General features: G+C 41.3%; 1 protein-coding gene across 2 annotated transcripts in view; it reads left to right on the forward strand.

Moving 5' to 3' along the window:
* ADAMTS12 (ADAM metallopeptidase with thrombospondin type 1 motif 12) overlaps positions 1–19,524 on the forward strand; it is a 393,807-nt gene that overhangs the window by 253,572 nt on the left and 120,711 nt on the right. For both annotated transcript variants that reach the window (XM_070357669.1, XM_070357670.1), the window contains 2 exons: positions 4,254–4,387; positions 16,026–16,146. In XM_070357669.1, the coding sequence (XP_070213770.1) occupies positions 4,254–4,387; positions 16,026–16,146 (255 nt within the window). The remainder of the gene's footprint in view (positions 1–4,253; positions 4,388–16,025; positions 16,147–19,524) is intronic.

Consider the following 19,524-nt stretch of genomic DNA (forward strand, 5'->3'; position numbering starts at 1 on the left):
CTGTTACTAAGTACTCATGGGTTAAGAGCCTTTTCTGAGTATAATAATCTACTAGTATTCACTGGGAAAGGTTAATGGTAATCACATTAAAACAACTGCTGTATGCCAGATACCTTATTCCAGGTTTCAGGGTGTTATCCTCTGACAGTCCCTTCCATGCAAAGACCAAGAAGGCCCTGGGCAAGACGGAAGCATCAGGGCTGGAATTTGAACCCCTATGACTCTTAACTCCAAAGATAGCGTGAAGGAGAGACTCCCAGGTTGTGCTCATTTCTGCTCCTCTTTCTCCTTTCGGTCCTCACCAGCATGTGTCCTGGCTCCTCTTTCTCACAGCGTGCTTGGCAGTAGTAGCTGATCAATGCACAGATGCCTGCAGTGCTCTTGAGGACATCGCAGTCTGGTTGAGGGGATTGTAAAATCTGTAGTCTTAGGAGCACAGAGCTGCGGAGACCTCAACAGGCATTGTAGGAGTGGAACAGCTTTGAACCAGGCCCACAGTCACAGAAAAGGAAAGTCATGGGGCCACCTACTGACCTAGCAGGGTGTAGAAGTCTTTATACGAAATTGACAAGACAGCAATTGTTTAGAAAATAGTAAAACAAAGCATGAAATCAGTGCAGAATTGATTAGAAATGGCATCATGGAATAATCTGAAGGAGAAGAGGATATTTCAAGAAAGATTTGTGTATGTGTGGGAAACAGAATTTGAGCCAGCATTACAAAACACAGGTCTTTTGACTGTTCTGAAAGAGGATTGGAATGATAAATGCATAGCTTATGGGGCAAGGACCTTCAGAATTCACCAGGTCATGATAAGGAGGTGAAATCAACAACCATGGCAGCTGTCATTTGTCAAACACTTACTGTACACCAGGTACCACACTGAGTGCTTGACACACAATCTCTGCCTTAATCTTCACATTTACCCTGCAAAGTAGATATCATTATCCCCAATTTTCAGATGAGGAACTGAGTCACAGAAAGATTAAGTAACTTTCTCAGGGTAATATTAGACCTTCATGAATTTTTATGTCTCTGCTCTCTGTAGAAGTCATGGCTCCAGAGGCTAGTGATTCTCACCATATTTAAGACCCATGAAAGATTTTTAAAATGGAGTTCAGTGAGTATTCTGTCAAGTTTGTTTCTCAGATGTGATCTGTGAATAAATGCATTGTCTAAGAGGAAAAAGAGTGGTTACTTGAAAGGTCTCATTAAAGCATTTCTTTTTTGTTAAAAATAATTGTGTGTGTGTAGGTTGGGGCTAATAGAGTGAGTGCTAAGCTGAATCATCAGGTTTTACTCCGTCACTCATACTGTGAGATCTTGGAACACTTAATCTCTCTGGGCCTAAAATTTTCTCTTCTAAATGAAGATAATAAGAGAACTAACATCCTCAGGTGGTTGTGATTGTTAGAATGAGATAACATAACGAATGCAAAGCACAAGATCTGGCAAATAATGTTCAGGTAATACACTGGCTGTTATTTTAACAAGCAAAAATTCCTGTTAACTCACTAAGTAACACCCACCAAATCTCTGAATAGTTGTATCCTTCAGGAAGTGAGTCAAACAGCACAAGCCCAGAGGGAATATAACTAAGGCAAACATTGGAATTTCACCACTTTGGAATTCAAAATGCCTTTGGATGGGGGTTTTACTGGCTGCAAAGACCCATTTTTACAACCCTGAGAGTGAGTGTTTTCTTAAAATTTGCACCCGTAGGCACCTCTGGGCTTCCCTGGTGGCTCAGCTGTGAAGAATCCACCTGCAGTGTGGAAGACCTGGGTTTGATCCTGGGGTTGGGAAGATCCCCTGGAGAAGGGAACGGTTACCCACTCCAGTATTCTGGCCTGGAGAATTCCATGGACTGTATAGTCCATGGGGTCACAAACAGTCAGATGTGACTGAGTGAATTTCACTTTTCAGTTTAGGCACCTCTAGTCCCAGCCCTCCCAGCAGGCTGAACAGGTAATTCCTTTAGAAAAGCTCCACAATAATTCAGGGGTGCTTCCTCTTTGGGTTTAATGTGTCCCGATATCAATACAAAATCTCAAATCTAAATTCTAAAGCTCAAATCAAAGCCTCATTTAAAAGTGCTTCCCTGGCCTCCATCCTTCTGCTTGACAGGCTGATATTTCTGTGGTTGCTTCCCAGATCACTTGGACTCAGCACACCTGGGTGGATGCTCTCATCTCTGAAAGAGCAAAATTGCTCCCAGGTGGCTCCTCTAAGCACTGCTATTCCAGTTCAGGCAGTGACAGAACAAATCATGCTGCCAGGAGTGAAGATTTACAGTAACCCTGGGCTATGCCTTGTTCCTGGAATCTTCTGGTCCTTTGCTGTTGACGCTTTGTGGAGTGATCGCTCCAACTCATGTTAACTTCATTCGTATTCTCAGACAAATTATCCACTACACTTTATATAAAATCAGTTGGTATTCTTTATGCACTTTTACCTTTCTCCTTTGAGTTTTGAGCAGATGCTTTAGAAGCTCTGACTCAAATTTCTCCCGAGTTTCCGTGTTTGAGTTTTGCTCATAGTTAGATTTGTGTAAGTTGTACATTTTTATTTCTTCACCACGTGGATCATGGCATCCCTGAGTACCCACACCTAGAGCTGTGCACACTGGCTTGCATTTGGGGCCCAGCCACACTGTGTAAGTTGTACATTTTATTTCTTCACCACGTGGATCATGGCATCCCTGAGTACCCACACCTAGAGCTGTGCACACTGGCTTGCATTTGGGGCCCAGCCACACTGAGGTGTGTTCATGGCAAATGGACTGATGGCTGGTCTCATCAAACCCTCAGCTGGTCACAACACCAAGAAATTAACAGCACGTTCCCCAGGAAACAGACCCAGAAGAGATCCCAAAAAGACATTTCTGAAGGGGATAATCTTAGATTTTTAACTTAAAAAAAAAAGACATAATATTCAAAGAAAATTACCATTTGAACTTATTATTATAGGGCTTCCTAGGTGTCCTAGTGGTAAATAACCCGCCTGCCAATGCAGGAGACCTAAGAAACAGGGATTCGATTTTTGGGTCATTGAAGATCCCCTTGAGGAAGGCATGGCAACCAACTCCCGTATTCTTGCCTGGAGAATCCCATAGGCAAAGGAACCTGGCAGTCTACAATCCATAGAATGGCAAAGAGTGGAACATGACTGAAGTGACTTAGCATGCATGCTGCTGCTGCTGCTGCTAAGTTGCTCAGTTGTGTCTGACTCTGTGCGACCCCAGAGACGGCAGCCCACCAGGCTCCGCCGTCCCTGGGATTCTCCAGGCAAGAACACTGAAGTGGGTTGCCATTTCCTTCTCCAATGCAGGAAAGTGAAAAGTGAAAAGGAAGTCACTCAGTCGTGTCCAACTCTTAGTGACCCCATGGACTGCAGCCTTCCAGGCTCCTCCATCCATGGGATTTTCCAGGCAAGAGTACTGGAGTGGGGTGCCATTGCCTTTTCCGAGCATGCATGCATGTACATGTATTACCTATTAAAATTTTTAAGGCAATTTATGTTTTGAAAGTTATCTCCTTTTCTGGTTATTCTAAGTACTTACAAATAGATATGAATTTTATTATATAAATCTTTAGAACATTTATATGTGGGAGATCACCCATCTTCATTCACAAGTGAACAGAAAATTGGGCCTTAAAATGGATTCAATGCAGGACCTAGCACAGTGGGAGGGACCACTGTGATAAGCAGGTTGGCTTCTGCTTTGGATAAAACACAGATCTTTTGTTTCTATGTGGTTGTAAACCTGTGTCCAAGGACTTCTTGAAGAGAGTAAGGGAGAATATTTGTTGGGTTGGTTTATGATAGAGGCAGTGGTATTAGTAATGAGCTGGCCCGCATGGAAGGATCTCCCACAGTGGTCTGCTTACTTTGCTGCAAAGAGTAGGCAAGCATCATGCTTGTCTGCAGTCTGGCACCTCTGCTTTCTACTACTTATTTTCTAGGTTAACCCCAGATACTCAGTACCTTATTTTTATAAGCACAGTTCAACATTGGGTTGAAAGGTCTCCTCATTTGTTACAAAAGATAGCATTTTAAAGCAGTCTTCCCAGTTTAATTTATTGTAAACCTCCTTAAAAGAAAGAAGTCCCCATTACAGCATGTGTCATAGAAAGGTGGAGGATGGGAATCTTCAGATTGATGACACCTGGGGGGTCCTGTGTACAAATCCTGGGGGAAGGGTGCTGAGCTGGGAAGCTCATTTGTGAGCATTTGTCTCTTTTTCACTTCAGCACGTCCTTGTGAGCTCTACTGCCGACCCATAGATGGCCACTTTTCCGAGAAAATGCTGGATGCTGTCATCGATGGTACCCCTTGCTTTGAAGGCGGCAACAGCAGAAATGTCTGTATTAATGGCATGTGTAAGGTATTGGGTATGTTTCCTTAATCTACAACTTTATAAAATCGTGATTTTTTATTAATTTGGAAAGTTAAATGTTTTAATCTTTTGCTTTTGTGGTATTTGCATGTGGACTGGTATTTTTATACAGTCTGAGACAAGACTTTTCAGTGTTCATCAAGGTCACAGTTAGAAACCAAATGTCCTCCTGCTGTTGTCTTCATTTCTTGAGCTGTTGACGCGCTCTGTGATATTTCAGGCATGGAGCTGAGTCAAATTGAAGAAGAATCAAATTATTCTTCTGAGGAATAATTCTTTGGAGGAATTATTAGGAAAAGGCAACTCGAATTATTTCAGTGGCTTTGAATTACTCATTGGTTACTTGCCAACAGTAAATTTGAGGAAAAACTAATAAACAACTATATAGTGTTTTTCACAAAGCATTTTGATATTTAATTCACCTTGATCACCAACATGATCACCTTAAGAAAGAGAGATGGCATGACAGATAATTATAAACCAGGTCTTCTGATATCAGTTTAACTTTTCACATTGACTCCATTAAGAAACTCTTGCCTTTATATAAATTACTTGGGTCTGATTTTTAATCAGACTCGGCATCACGGACTCAATGGATATGGGTTAGAGCAAGCTCTGGGAGTTGGTGATAGACAGGGCAGCCTGGTGTGCTGCAGTCCATGGGGTCACAAGGAGTCAGACATGACTGAGTGACCAAACTGATTTTTTAATGCCTTTATATGTACAACCACTGAGGAATTTTTCCCATTGCTTACAGTCTATTTTGCAAGGAACTAAGGAACAAGTTTTGAGATCCAGTACTTGATCATAAACCTCAGTTTAAAGAGGAGGTGTTTTGGGGACATCCCTGATGGTCCCATGATTAAGACTCAGTGCTTCCACAGCTGGGGCACGGGTTTGATCCCTGGTCAGGGAACTAAGATCCCACATGCCATTCACCATGGCCAAAAATAAATAAAGAGAAGGTGTTTTTAATCAATGAAAGAAAAGCTATATGAAAATAACTAAGTATTAATAAAGCATAAGGGCTTGTTTTCTTCAAGAAAATTAGAGATACCAAGGGAACATTTCATGCTAAGATGAGCTGGATAAAGGACAGAAATGGTATGGACCTAACAGAAGCAGAAGATATTAAGAAGAGGTGGCAAGAATACACAGAAGAACTGTGCAAAAAAGATCTTCACAACCCAGATAATCACGATGGTATAATCACTCATCTAGAGCCAGACATCCTGGAATGTGAAGTCAAGTGGGCCTTAGAAAGCATCACTACGAACAAAGCTAGTGGAGGTGATGGAATGCCAGTGGAGCTATTTCAAGTCCTTAAACATGATGCTGTGAAAGTGCTGCACTCAATATGCCAGCAAGTTTGGAAAACTCAGCAGTGGCCACAGAACTGGAAAAGGTCAGTTTTCATTCCAATCCCAAAGAAAAGCAATGCCAAAGAATGCTCAAACTACTGCACAATTGCACTCATCTCACACGCTAGTAAAGGAGTGCTCAAAATTCTCCAAGCCAGGCTTCAGCAATACGTGAACTGTGAACTTCCAGATGTTCAAGCTGGTTTTAGAAAAGGCAGAGGAACCAGAGATCAAACTGCCAACATCTGCTGGATCATCAAAAAAGCAAAAGAGTTCCAGAAAAACATCTATTTCTGCTTTATTGACTATGCCAAAGCCTTTGACAGTGTGGATCACAACAAACTGTGGAAAATTCTGAAAGAGATGGGAATACCAGACCATCTGACCTGCCTCTTGAGAAACCTGTATACAGGTCAGGAAGCAACAGTTAGAACTGGACATGGAACGACGACTGATTCCAAATGGGAAAAGGTATACATCAAGGCTGTATATTGTCACCCTGCTTGTTTAACTTATATGCAGAACATCATGAGAAACACTGGGCTGGAAGAAGCACAAGCTGGAATCAAGATTGCCAGGAGAAATATCAATAACCTCAGATATGCAGATGACACCACCCTTATGGCAGAAAGTGAAGAGGAACTAAAAAGCCTCTTGATGAAAGTCAAAATGGAGAGTGAAAAAACTGGCTTAAAGCTCAACATTCAGAAAATGAAGATCATGGCATTCGGTCCCATCACTTCATGGGAAATAGATGGAGAAACAGTGGAAACAGTGTCAGACTTTATTTTGGGGGGCTCCAAAATCACTGCAGATGGTGACTGCAGCCATGAAATTAAAAGACGCTTACTCCTTGGAAGGAAAGTTATGACCAACCTAGATAGCATATTCAGAAGCAGAGATATTACTTTGCCAACAAAGGTCCATCTTGTCAAGGCTATGGTTTTTCCAGTGGTCATGTATGGATATGAGAGTTGGTCTGTGAAGAAGGCTGAGCACTGAAGAATTGATGCTTTTGAACTGTGGTGTTGGAGAAGACTGTTGAGTGTCCCTTGGACTGCAAGGAGATCCAACCAGTCCATTCTGAAGGAGATCAGCCCTGGGATTTCTTTGGAAGGAATGATGCTAAAGTTGAAACTCCAATACTTTGGCCACCTCATGCGAAGAGTTGACTCATTGGAAAAGACTCTGATGCTGGGAGGGATTGGGGGCAGGAGGAGAAGCGGATGACAGAGGATGAGATGGCTGGATGGGGTCACTGACTTGATGGACATGAGTCTGAGTGAACTCCGGGAGTTGGTGATGGACCGGGAGGCCTGGCGTGCTGTGATTCATGGGGTTGCAAAGAGTCGGACACGACTGAGCAACTGAACTGAACTGAACTGAAGGGCTTAGTGCTTAGGCCCTAGAATCTGAACCCAATACCACTATTTCCAAGATGTGTAACTCTATACATCTTTTTAAGACTCATTTATCTTTCATAGAATTGAGATATTAACATATTTTTAGATTAAGTAGAGTTTTATATGTAAAGCCCTTAACACAGCCCATGGCACACCAAAAACTCTTAATGTATTTTACTCATTTTTGCAAGTAATTGTCACAGTTTTTCCACTGGACTGAGTTATCACCATGAGACGATCCTGGCCGTCAGTGTTTAGCACCCTGGGAAGGTGAATTTATCACCCTGCAGGTGCTGATGGACTTATTCCAGTCCTGACCAAGGCACAGGGAGGCAGTGTATGTTTCCCAGGACTGAGTGAGCTAACAGCAGGTCATAATCGGACTCTAAATTAGAAGGAACTCAGGCAAAATTCTCTTCCTGACACACTAATTACCATTGTAGCTGCAAAGAGCCAAAAATAATTAATATATTTTAGGTTAGGTCTGTTCCCCAGAGTGGGAAAAAGTTTGGCTAATTTAGGCCCCAACAGCCCCATGGCCATTTAATACAGTGGTTTTCCGGTCTGGCTGCCTATTAGAATCAGCTGGAGAGCTTTTAAAACCCATACTGATATCTGGCTCTATCTCCACCCTATTAATTCAGAAATCACCTGGATGTGGAGACTAGGCATTGGTATTTTTAAGACTCCTCAGGTGATTGCCATATGCTGTTAGGGCTGAGAACTTTAGTCATCAAGAAATGAATGTGATGCTAAAATTATCTTTTAGACCTAAATACCTTTGCCTGTATAGAGACTGTCTTTAGCTTTTGATGGAAAAAGCAAGTAGTTTGAACGGAAACATAAGGGGTGTAGGATATCTCTCTTGAAGCCAATTAAATCAGCTTAATAGAATAAGTCAGATTCTCTCAGCTTGCTTTTTTCTTTCTAGAAACCAGTTAAGGTCTTTTAGAAACATTAATTACTCACTTTATGTCTATACCACACTGAGATAAGTTTTTAAGCTGAGAAATTGTGTCAAATCAAATTTACCTTAATAGCCTGAATGCAGTTTATCTTTTAAAGATCCAAATTGTAGTTATTTTCAGCTTTTGTTAGTCTTCTTATTCATTTACTACAGTTTTTTTTCAAAGGGAACTGAACATGTATTGAAAGGAAAAGTTATACCATCAGAAAAAAATGTATATGGTATCTGATTCATCATTGTGTATATGAAAATGCTTGCTTATGGTCATATAAATACCTGCTATAGTTGCTTATACTCATATATTTAGCTATTTTGAAATAATGATGTTTGCCACCATTTTGGCATGTTAGATTTGCAGATTTTGTTGTCAAGGGGATTATTGAATGTTGATCAGAACTGAATTTTTTTAGGAGAAGTAACTCTGTGTTCCTCTCCCATTTTTTTTTTTTAACCTGTACTGAATTTCTAAGCTTCTTTTTTTTCTATTTATTGGATTTTTTTCTACTATTTAATTTACCCTCTGTATCTACACAAGACTAAGATTTTAAGTGGTATTTGCAGTCAAATTATTTTCTCCTGTCCTTTTTTGGGAAAGATTTACACTCACCTTCTGCTAGATTTTTTAGTGTTAATGGATACAGCATCCTCAGAGTTCTTTCTCGTTTAAAAATATGTATAAATTTGCTTTTTTCTTGAAGGACACTTGACTGGGTACAAAATTTGGGGCATCACACTGTCTTTCCCCCTAAATTTTGTAAATATTGCTCTTCTCTCTTCTGCTGTTGAATTCTCATATGAAGTACAGGGCTGGGCTAATACCTCTCCCTAGGTAACTTGGTATCTTCCTTTCTTTTTATGTAATTTACTTTTTATTGAAGTATAGTTGACTTACAGTGTTTCAGGCATTCAGCAAAGTAATTCAGTATGCTGTGCTGTGCTATGCATAGTTGTTCAGTTATGTCCAACTCTTTGCCACCCCATGGGCTGTAACCTGTCAGGCTCCTTTGTTCATGGGGATTCTCCAGGCAAGAATACTGGAGTGGGTTGCCATGCCCTCCTCCAGGGAATCTTCCCAACCTAGGGATTGAACCCAGATCTCCCGCATTACAGGTAGATACTCTCTGAGCCACCAGGGAAGCCCAAGAATACTGGAGTCAGTAGCCTATGCCTTCTTCAGGGGATCTTCTGGACCCAGGAATCAAACTGGGGTCTCCTGTATTGTAGGACGATTCTTTACCAGCTGAGTTACCAGGAATGAAATATATATATATATATATATATATATATATGCTTTTTCAGACTCTTATCCACTATAGGTTATTACAAGGTATTGAATATTGTTCCTTGTGCTGAATAGTAGGTAGAGATCAATAGGTAGCATCTATACAGTAGCTTATTGTTTATGTATTTCATTTAGGGTAGTATGTATCTGTTAATCTCAGATCCCTAATTTATCCCTCTAGCCTCTTTCCCTTTTGGTAGCTAAGTTTGTTTTCTGTGTCTGTGAGTCTATTTCTGTTTCATAAATAAGTTACTTTGTATCATTTTTGTTGATTCCACATATAAGTGATATCATGGTATTTGTCTTTCTCTAACTTACGTCACTTATATGACAATCTCTAGGTCCATCGATATGGCTGCAAATGACATTATTTCATTCTTCTTTGCATGCATGTTTCTTCATATGTCCAACTCTTTGTGACACTATGGACTGTAGCCTGCCAGGCTCCTCTGTCCATGGGATTCTCTAGTCAAGAATATTGGAGTGGATTGCCATTCCCTTTTCCAGGGGATCTTCCTGACCCAGGGATCAAACCTGTTATGTCTCCTGAATTGCAGGCCAGTTCTTTACTACTAGCGCCCCCTGGTCTGAGTGATATTCCATTGTACATATACACCACATTGTCTTTATCCATTCATTTATTGATGGACATTTAGGTTGCTTCCACACCTTGACTACTATAAATAATGTTGCTATGAATACTGGGGTTCATGTGTCTTTTTGAGTTAGAGTTTCTTTGGATATATGCACAAGAATAGGATTATTGGATCATTTGGCAACTCTATTTTTATCTTTTAAGGGAATCTCTGTAGTGTTCTCCAGAGTGGCTGCACCAATTTGCATTCCCACCAATGATGTAGGATGGTTACCTTTTCTCTGCACCCTCTCCAGCATTTATTATTTGTAGACTTTTCAAGGATGGCCATTCTGACCAGTGTAAGGTGATGCCTCATTGTAGTTTTGATTTGCATTTGGCTAATTAGTGACGTTGAGTGTATTTTCATGTACTTATTGGCTATCTGTTTATCTTCTTTGAGAAATGTCTATTTAGGTCTTCTATTTTGTTATTTGATTTATTTCTTTTTGCTGTTGAGCTGTATAAGCTGTTTGCTTATTTTAGAAATTAGTCCCTTGTCAGTTGCCTCATTTACTAATATTTTCTCCCATTCCATAGGTTGTCTTTTCATTTTCTTTATGGTTTCCTTTGCTGTGCAAAAGCTTTTAAGTTTGATATGGTCCCATTTGTTTATTTTTGCTCTTGTTTCCATTACTCTAGGAGATGGATCCAAAACAATATTGCTGTGATTTATGTCAAAGAGTATTCTGCCTGTGTTTTCCTCTAGGAGTTTTTGAGTATCTGGTCTTACACTTAGGTCTTTAATCCATATTGAGTTTATTTTTGTATATGATATTAGAGAATGTTCTAATTTCACTCTTTTACATGTAGCTGTCGAGTTTTCTCAGCATCACTTATTGAAGAGTCTTTTCCCCATTGCATAATCTTGCCTCCTTTTTCATGTTAACTGACCATAAATGCATGGGTTTATTTCTGGCCTTTCTATTCTCTGAACTTCTAAGCTTATTTATCACAGATACAAATTTAAACAATGACTTTCAGGATGTCATTTATTTTTAATCACAAGTATGACATGCAATAAGCTTTTAAATATATGAACAGATATTCCCACCCCTCTTCCTACTATCCCAGCTTTGCAGTCTTACCTGCTGTCTTAAGACAGGATACCAGTCTTCCAGCTCACTCACCCTTTTGGTAACCAGTTCTCTGACTTTCAGTTCCTTTGCTCTTCCCTTTTCTCCCAGTCAGTGCAGCTTTGGCTTCATTTCCTTCCCAATCAGCCTTGATGCCTTGAACTGTCATATCAACCATCCCTTGGTCTTCTCTTAGCCATCCATCAGCCTCTCACCCTAGGACCCTGATTCTGATCAACCTACCATAATGATTTTTGCCTTTATAATAAGTTTACTGTACACTTCTTAAAATAATAATTTGCCTTTGTGAATTCCCTTATAAATCAGTGTTTTTCACCCCCACTGAGTCCTCAGGCTTCCCTGACAGTCTTCCTACCTGTCGTAAGTTAGCTTCGCTTCTCATTGCTCTCACCATCTTTCCAACTCCTCTTTGTTCTCTGTCATGGCCATTTTGGCCAACTCAGTGATTGGCTGAACACCCAGGTGGCAATTTCTCTGGGCCAACTATCTCTCCAGAAGACCAGATCCAGGCTCCTGGCCCTTAGTGTTATGGTAAGAAAGCATTACTGCTGCTGTCCCATTTGTTAAAGGACAATGTCATTTACCTGTTCTCAGTTAAGCATAACTGGCCCTATCTTCACACTAAAGTTCCATTGGCTGGGAATGAATCTCATCTTGGAACCAGGCATTCTTCCAGTCTCTGCCTTTGCCAAGGGACTGCAGAAAGAAATAACGACATTCTCAGTGGATAAGGTCAAGGCACCAGTTGGTATTTCAGTCTTGTTATATGAGAATTTCCTAAGTAAAACAGTGTTAACTCATGATGAAAAAATGAGAATTAGGTAAGAAAATACGTTACTTATTTACTTACATAGGGGTAAAAGCCCCACTGAAAGACTGGGACCTGATTTCTCTATGTAATACTCAAGATAGGATACTCTTCAGTTCAGATGACAGGGCCAAGAACTGGTGATACACTTCTGCACAGGAAAGGAAATAGCCATCGGAGTAAAGAGGCAACCTACAGAATGGGAGAAAAATTTGCATACTATATATATAATAAGAAGTTAATATCTAAAACATATGAGAAACTCCTACAATTCAATAGCAGAAGAATAACCTGATTTAAAAATGAACAAAAGACTTGAATAGACATTTCTCCAAAGAAGATATGCAAATGGCCAACAGATATGTGAAAAGGTGCTCAACATCATTAAACATGAGAAATACAAGTGAAACTCATGAGCTATCACCTCACAGCTGTTAGGATGGCTGTTACCAACACATATGAGATAGTGAGTACTGGTGTGGATGTGGAGAAATTGGAATCCTGTGCACCGTTGGTGGGAATGTACAGTGATGCAGCCACTATGGAAAAAAATAAAAAATTAAAAATAATTTAGTTTTAATTAAATTTAAATATTTAAATTAAATTTAAATATTTAATTTTGATTAAATTAAAATACTTAGATACATATTTAACTTTAATTAAATTTAAATATTTAGTTTGTGATTAAAATTTAATTTTTACCATAAGACCTAACAATTCCAGTTCTAGGTATATATCCAAAGGAATGAAATCAGGATCTTAAAATGATATCTGGACTTCCAAGTTCATAGTGACATTATTCACACTAGTCAAGATATGAATGGAAACAACCCAGATGTTCATCAATAAATGAATGGATAAAGAAAATGTGGTATATGCATATCATAGAATAGTGTTCAACTTTAAAAAAGAAGTAAATTCTGTCATTTTGGCAATATGAATGAGCCTAGGAACATTATGCTAAGTGAAACAGGTGAATCACAGAAGGACAAATGCTACAAGATTCTACATATAGGAGAATCTAAAATAGTCAAACTCACTGAGACAGAGAACAGTGGTTGCTAAGGGAACAATGGAGAGTTGCTGTTCAACAAGTATAAAATTTCACTTACACAAGATGAATATGGCTTGAGCTTTGCTATACAATGTATTGCCTGTGGTTAACAACACTCTATTGTTCCCTTAAAAACTTATGAAATGGGTAGATCTCATGTTAAGTGTTCTTACCATACACACAAAAAAAGGGATACAAGAAAACTTTTGGATCAGATGGATATGTCTATTGCCTTAATTGTGACGATGGTTTCACAGGTGTTTGTATGAGTCCAAACTCATCAAATTATAAAATTAAATATGTATAGTATTTTATGTATCAGCTACACCCCAAGAAAGCTGTTTAAAAAAAAAAGAAATAGTGATAGGAAATTAGAGTGATTTCCTTTTGTAAAGAAATGCAGCCTGTGGGGTGGCTGTCTGACCTCCTAAGAGTCACCAGGAGGAGAGCCTTCCTGGAGTCGTCGTTGCATTGGTGGCAGCAGCACAGCCCACTCTGACCTGCTGAAGGCAGAAAGACAGTGTTATCCATCGTAGCCCTGTTGCCAGATCACAGGGCACGGAAGAAAGGGATGTCTGTTCGTTTTTCCTTGAGAGCCTTACAGGTTCTGTGTAGTCAGGAGGCTGGGCTTCCACCTTCCAAGCCTTCGGTTCTGTACTCAGTTCAGCTTTGACTGTGCTGTGCGCGGCTGCTGGAGGAGCAGAGGGTGAAGTCTCCACCAGCACCATGTGCTGTGCTCTGGGTCAGCATCTGACGGGGGTGTGTTTCCTTCCCCACCCCTGCCCCCCGAGGGATGCAGGCAGATATTGGTGGAGGAGAAAGATGCGCTCGAGGTGTTTGTTTTTCTGAACTTCTTTCCTTTTTCTTCATGTTTTCCCACTATTTTTTGGCACTCCATGCTGCTTGCAGGCTCTTAGTTCCCCAACCAAGGATTTCACCCATGGCCCCTACAGTGGAAACTCAGAGTCTTAATCACTGGACCACCAGGGAAGTCCCTCTTCATATTTTTTAATCCATTCCCCTCTTGGTACAGATGTTTAAAAACACTTTACTATGTTGCAAAGTATGTTTCCCTGGCTCGTTCCAAATTAGTGAAGAAATGAAGTCGCTGGGAATAGGATGTGTAAAGTTTAGCTTATTAGAAGATGATCAAGTTTGACATAAATACATCACTTGTGAAGGGCTGGCATTTTACCTATAGCCACTAAAGGCACATATCCAGACTGTTTCTTTCCTTTCCATCGTGATTAGTGTGATTGAGTTTTTTAAATCTCTTAGCATTTTGTGCAGAGAAGGCAATGGCACCCCACTCCAGTACTCTTGCCTGGAAAATCCCATGGATGGAGGAGCCTGGTGGGCTTCCGTCTATGGGGTCGCACAGAGTTGGACACAACTGAAGCGACTTAGCAGCAGCAGCATTTTGTGTTTCCCAATTGAGTCAAGTGGCACAATCTTCAAACATAAAGAAAGTCAGAGATGGTTAAACTGAGGAATGGTGCCATTTTCTATCTGTGGGCATTCATCCTCTATTTAGCTAGTGGAGGGAGAATATATTTAAAGACCTAAATGGTTATTCCTTTCAGGCGATTCAAGGTGGCTTTAAAGTAAGAAAGGAACTTATCTTTGAGAGAGAGAAAAAAACTACTTGGGCACAATTCTTCTTCCCAAACAGAAAAGACAAATCCCACTAAGAGATTATGATGTGTTTTTCCCTTTTTCTATCATTGAAATGTGGTTAAGGAATACAAGCCATAGAAAAGAGCCAGCAACAAAGGACTTCAGCGGAAGCTCACGTGTTTCATGACTTTCCATCTGAATGTTACCATTCTTGGGTATCTGATGCCACCAAACACCCCAAGTTTAATATTCTCCTTTCCAGTATGGATATTGGATGGGAAAGACTTGGTTGTACTGGTAGGCAGAGGAGAAGGAAGATGGAGAGGGAAGGATGATGGTTGGGAAGGACCAACAGACAGAACACTGAGAAAGGATCGGGTCCAGGGCACATGAGCAAGATTAGTCCTGGCTCAGGGGAGAAACAACCAGTTTCTCCTGTGTAGTTGGAAGGAAGGAGGTCAGGATGGCTGGGATACTATAAGTGTGACGTGTAGTAGGGGCTGGGGTCATAGGAGGCTCCCAAGAGTCTGATGTGGGTCTGCACGGCCGAGATCTCATCCTGTGTGGGACTGGAGTGGTCTCAGCATGAAACCAGGAAAGTAAAGGGAGTGAACAACTGACTGTAGGTGACAATGACTATAGCCACTGCATCATCCCTGGGAATCTCATTAGAGAGGAGAGGGCATGAGGTTTGCACATCTGAAAGAGATTCGCTGCTCCAATGACTCTTGATTCCAAGACGTTTTTCACTGTTTTGTTTTTGAAACTGTTTTCAATTCTGCTTCTGGCTCAGGGGAAACCGCAGACCCATTCAGTGCACACCTCGTTTCCCTCTAAGCAGTGTTTCCTTTATCATCAGTGGATGCTTTGAGTATTGCTCTGGCCGCCACCAGGAAAAGGAAATGTGTTTTTATAGACTCCATTTCTATTCTTTATTCTTCTTTGTGCCATGTACTGGAGAAGGAAATAGCAACCCACTCCAGTATTCCTGCCTAGAGAATCCCATGGGCAGAGGAGCCTGGTAGGTTACAATCCTTGGGCTTGCAAGAGTCGGACATGACTTAGAGACTAAACCGCCACCACCAACTGCCATGTACAAGTCAGTGGTCAGTATTTCTGTGTCCTAATCCATGTGAGTTAGTGTTTTAGGGCACTTTCCAGTTGTTTCTTGGACACCAAGTATGTATCTTGGCTACCAACTCTGTAGTCAATACCTGATATAGGAACAATGACTAGCATGTACATTTCGTATGTAACATAACAAGTGTAAAACACATCTACCTGTCGTCAGCCCTGATCTCATCCAGAGCAAAGGGGGAAGAAGAGTCAGAGGTCCAGGGCAGGAGATGCAGGCGTGGCATCTCCTGCCCGTGTCACTCACCCTTAACCTCTCTTCTTCGCAGATGGTCGGCTGCGATTATGAGATCGACTCCAACGCCACAGAGGACCGCTGTGGTGTGTGCCTTGGGGATGGCTCAGCCTGCCAGACCGTGAAGAAGATGTTTAAGCAGAAAGAAGGATCCGGTAATAAACAAATAATTTCAGCGGCAGGGGACTGAGGATGAAGGTCAAGATGGAGTGCTTTTTTTTTTTTTAGCAGATTGTAACTTTTTAAGCAGATTGTAACTTTCACAGAATTCAAAATAGATATAGCCTTGACTACAAAGGCTCCTTGGCAGTTGTAGAAAAGGGATTGATTGCTAAGTGACTGCAGGAAGCATTACTTTGCACTAGGGATTTAAGATGGCTGAGTGGCTGCCCACAGGACCAGGTTTAATAGTGTGATCCCTGGGAGAGGATCCAGGGCTGAAGGCCAGTGGACCAAGACCTGAGGGAGAGAAGGGATGAAAATTTGGTGGAGGAGGATGCAGACATGGGGCAGGTTCCATAATTGAGGGCAGAGAAGCCAACAGTGGGTTTAAAGGCAGAAGAATCAGGATGTAGCTTTAGGACCAGAGGAGAAGCAAGGCAGGGTTACTTCAATTTGCTCTTATTCCCAATCCCTCCCCATAAGAGGGTCTCTCCCAGTGGTGCCTTAAGTCTCTCCAGGTGGCTTCTCCCAGCTAACATGCCCTCCTTACCCACACCCCACCCTTACTTCTCCATGATTACCTTTTTTGAGATTTCTTCCTTTAACAGCTTCAGGGTACTAATGATCTTTGGGGTTGGAGAGCTCATCACCCTCGCTCCTCCCCAGAAATAACCAGACAGGAAGGGAGTGTCATTAAGCCAGTTACATTATATGGGAGCCAGTATGGAAGTTGTTGTACTTCAGAATTTTCCCTGCCCAGGAGAGAAGGAGTTGAGACAGTACAAGGCAGCTCTCATCAATCATTGCTTGAGGCTACTCTGGGGAGGTAAGGGGTCCAGTGGTTGATTCTCTGGATTCCAAGGAAAGCAGATGCTGGGAGTAGGGAGGCCAGTGTGCTCCACCCAGGTAGAGATGGGACAGTACCCCTGTGTCCGGGCTGGGGTGACGCCCAGGGCAGAAGTCGGATCCTGGGGCACCTCCCTTCTAGACATGCTTACCACCTGGGATGAAGTGACTAAGTTCGCCCAAGAGATTATTCATTAAGTGACCTGTTGTTCCCTAGTACACATAATAGTGGATAACCCAAATTTAACTTCCATCCCCATTTTTTGATCTTTGGCTATTGAACCAGGAAGGTAAAATTGTAAAGTGAAATGCTTGTCCTGCCCTTTCAAATTACCGTTGCGGGATTATATTTCATGTCTACTATTTGAAAGCTTTATTATGCATGAGACATCTTTTGCATTTTACTAAGGATGTGAATGACAACCCATTTATCTTAAGTGTATGGTCAAGTGTCCTGTGATAGCTAATATTTATTCAGTCTTTACAAAGGTGTTATGTAAATGATTTCGTTATTTAGATATGACCTTATTTACTTGGATTAGTAAAAGTCAGACTTAAAATTGCATTCCTTTATTTAACCTCTGTTTTCTTTCTTTTTTGTGGGGCTTTGTATCTTTGGCCTCAGACGTGGTATGCTTTTAACATAATGGTGTGCATGCTTAGTCTCTCAGTTGTGTCCCACTTTTTACGACCCTCTGGACTGTAGCCCACCAGGCTTTTCTGTCCATGGGATTTTCCAGGCAAGATTACTGGAGTGGGTTGTCATTTCCTTCTCCATAACAGAGCTTCCCTGATAGCTAAGTTGGTAAAGAATCCGCCTGCAATGCAGAAGACCCCAGCTCGATTCCTGAGTCAGGAAGATCCGCTGGAGAAGGGAATAAGCTACCCACTCCAGTGTTCTTGGGTTTCCCCAGTGGCTCAGCTGGTAAAGAATCCACTTGCAATGTGGGAGACCTGGGTTCAGTCACTGGGTTGGGAAGATGCCCCAGAGAAGGGAAAGGCTGTCCACTCCAATATTTTGGCCTGGAGAATTCCATGGACTGTATAGTCCATGGGGTTGCAAAGAGTCGGATACAAGTGAATGACTTTCACTTTCACTTTCTCCATAACGTTATGGTAACTCCTTTGAAAAGCATAGTTTTCAGTCTCAAATCTCTACCACTTAACCTTTTAAGCCCTTAGGAAATCAGGCTTTAGTTCTGGGATCTCATCTCTGCCCTGGTGTCCTAGGGGTGAGGAAAACGGACCAGAAACATCTTGAGTTTCCCTTCCTCTACCACACCTACCTCAGAAACTGCAGTCCATCTGGCTGTATGCCCACCACTAAGCATTTTTATCCCCATTGCCTTTCTGCTTTCTGATAGCTCTTGGCATCCAGAGAGTGTGTCAACTTTATGCTGTTTTTACCCTGATGGCTTTCTCAAAGCCCTCTGGCACGGCCACCCACAGCACAGTGGAGAAACCCAGTAAGCACTCATTCTAAACTCTGTGGCATCAGTTAGGGGTCTGTGTTCCATATCCCCACTGGACACTGGCCAGAACCCACTTTTGCTACATGCCCGATAAAGCTAGAAACATTGTAAAGAAGCTGGCTGCTACCACCACCACTCCCAGATTGAGTGAGGCTAAACAGTGATGGAAAATTTTGTGAAAGGGAATCAGATTGTATTGGAGAGGATGATTTATGCAAAGGCCAAAGTCAAAAGAGAAAGTCCCTCTCCTGGAAGACACCCAATGTATTAGTTATTTTCTGTACTTGTTTACATGCTATCTTGTGTTGTTGCCCTTTTTCCATCTTATATTGTATTCTTTTTTTCTAACACAATGCAATCTGAAGGCTGAATTGTCTTTCAGGCTTTTTCTCCACTCAGCCCCAAATCAGCAAACACAAAGGATATATATGAATATATGAATATATATATATATAGTAGGTATTCAATTTACTCATGTAAATTTCAGTGAAAAAAAGTCTTTCATAGGGTGGATTCTATATTCCTTTGACAATAAAGGAAGCAAATCTTTATCCTCTAGTTATGTTGACGTAATATCTCAGTAGGTATTTTCTCCTGGATGTCCAGCCTGTGGTTTTGCTGGAGTGTTGTAACTCTTTTGTAGCACGAATATTGTTACAATACTGCATACCCAGTATTAAAATATTGGGTTTTAGTCACTTTCTGATTCTAGCCCAAAGATTGTTATTCATTTGCTCAGTCATATCTGACTGTTTGCTAACCCATGGACTGTATCACACCAAGCTTCCCTGTCCTTCACCATCTCCTGAAGTTTGCTCAAACTTGTGTCAATTGAATCAATGATACCATCCAATCATCTCACCCTCTGTCATCTCCTTCTCTTCCTGCCTTCAAACTTTCCCAGCATCAGGGTCTTTTGCAATGAGTTGGCTCATTGATGAGCCAGCCCAAAGATGGAAATCTCCGAATCCTTCCTCTTTTTGTGCATGTCCTAAAGTATTCTTTTCTCTTTGTTTCTCCACCTAGAGCTGCTGTTGTTGACAGCAAGCTGGT

The sequence above is a fragment of the Bos mutus genome, chromosome 20, assembly GCF_027580195.1.
Source record: "Bos mutus isolate GX-2022 chromosome 20, NWIPB_WYAK_1.1, whole genome shotgun sequence".
NCBI classification, from domain to species: Eukaryota; Metazoa; Chordata; class Mammalia; order Artiodactyla; family Bovidae; genus Bos; species Bos mutus.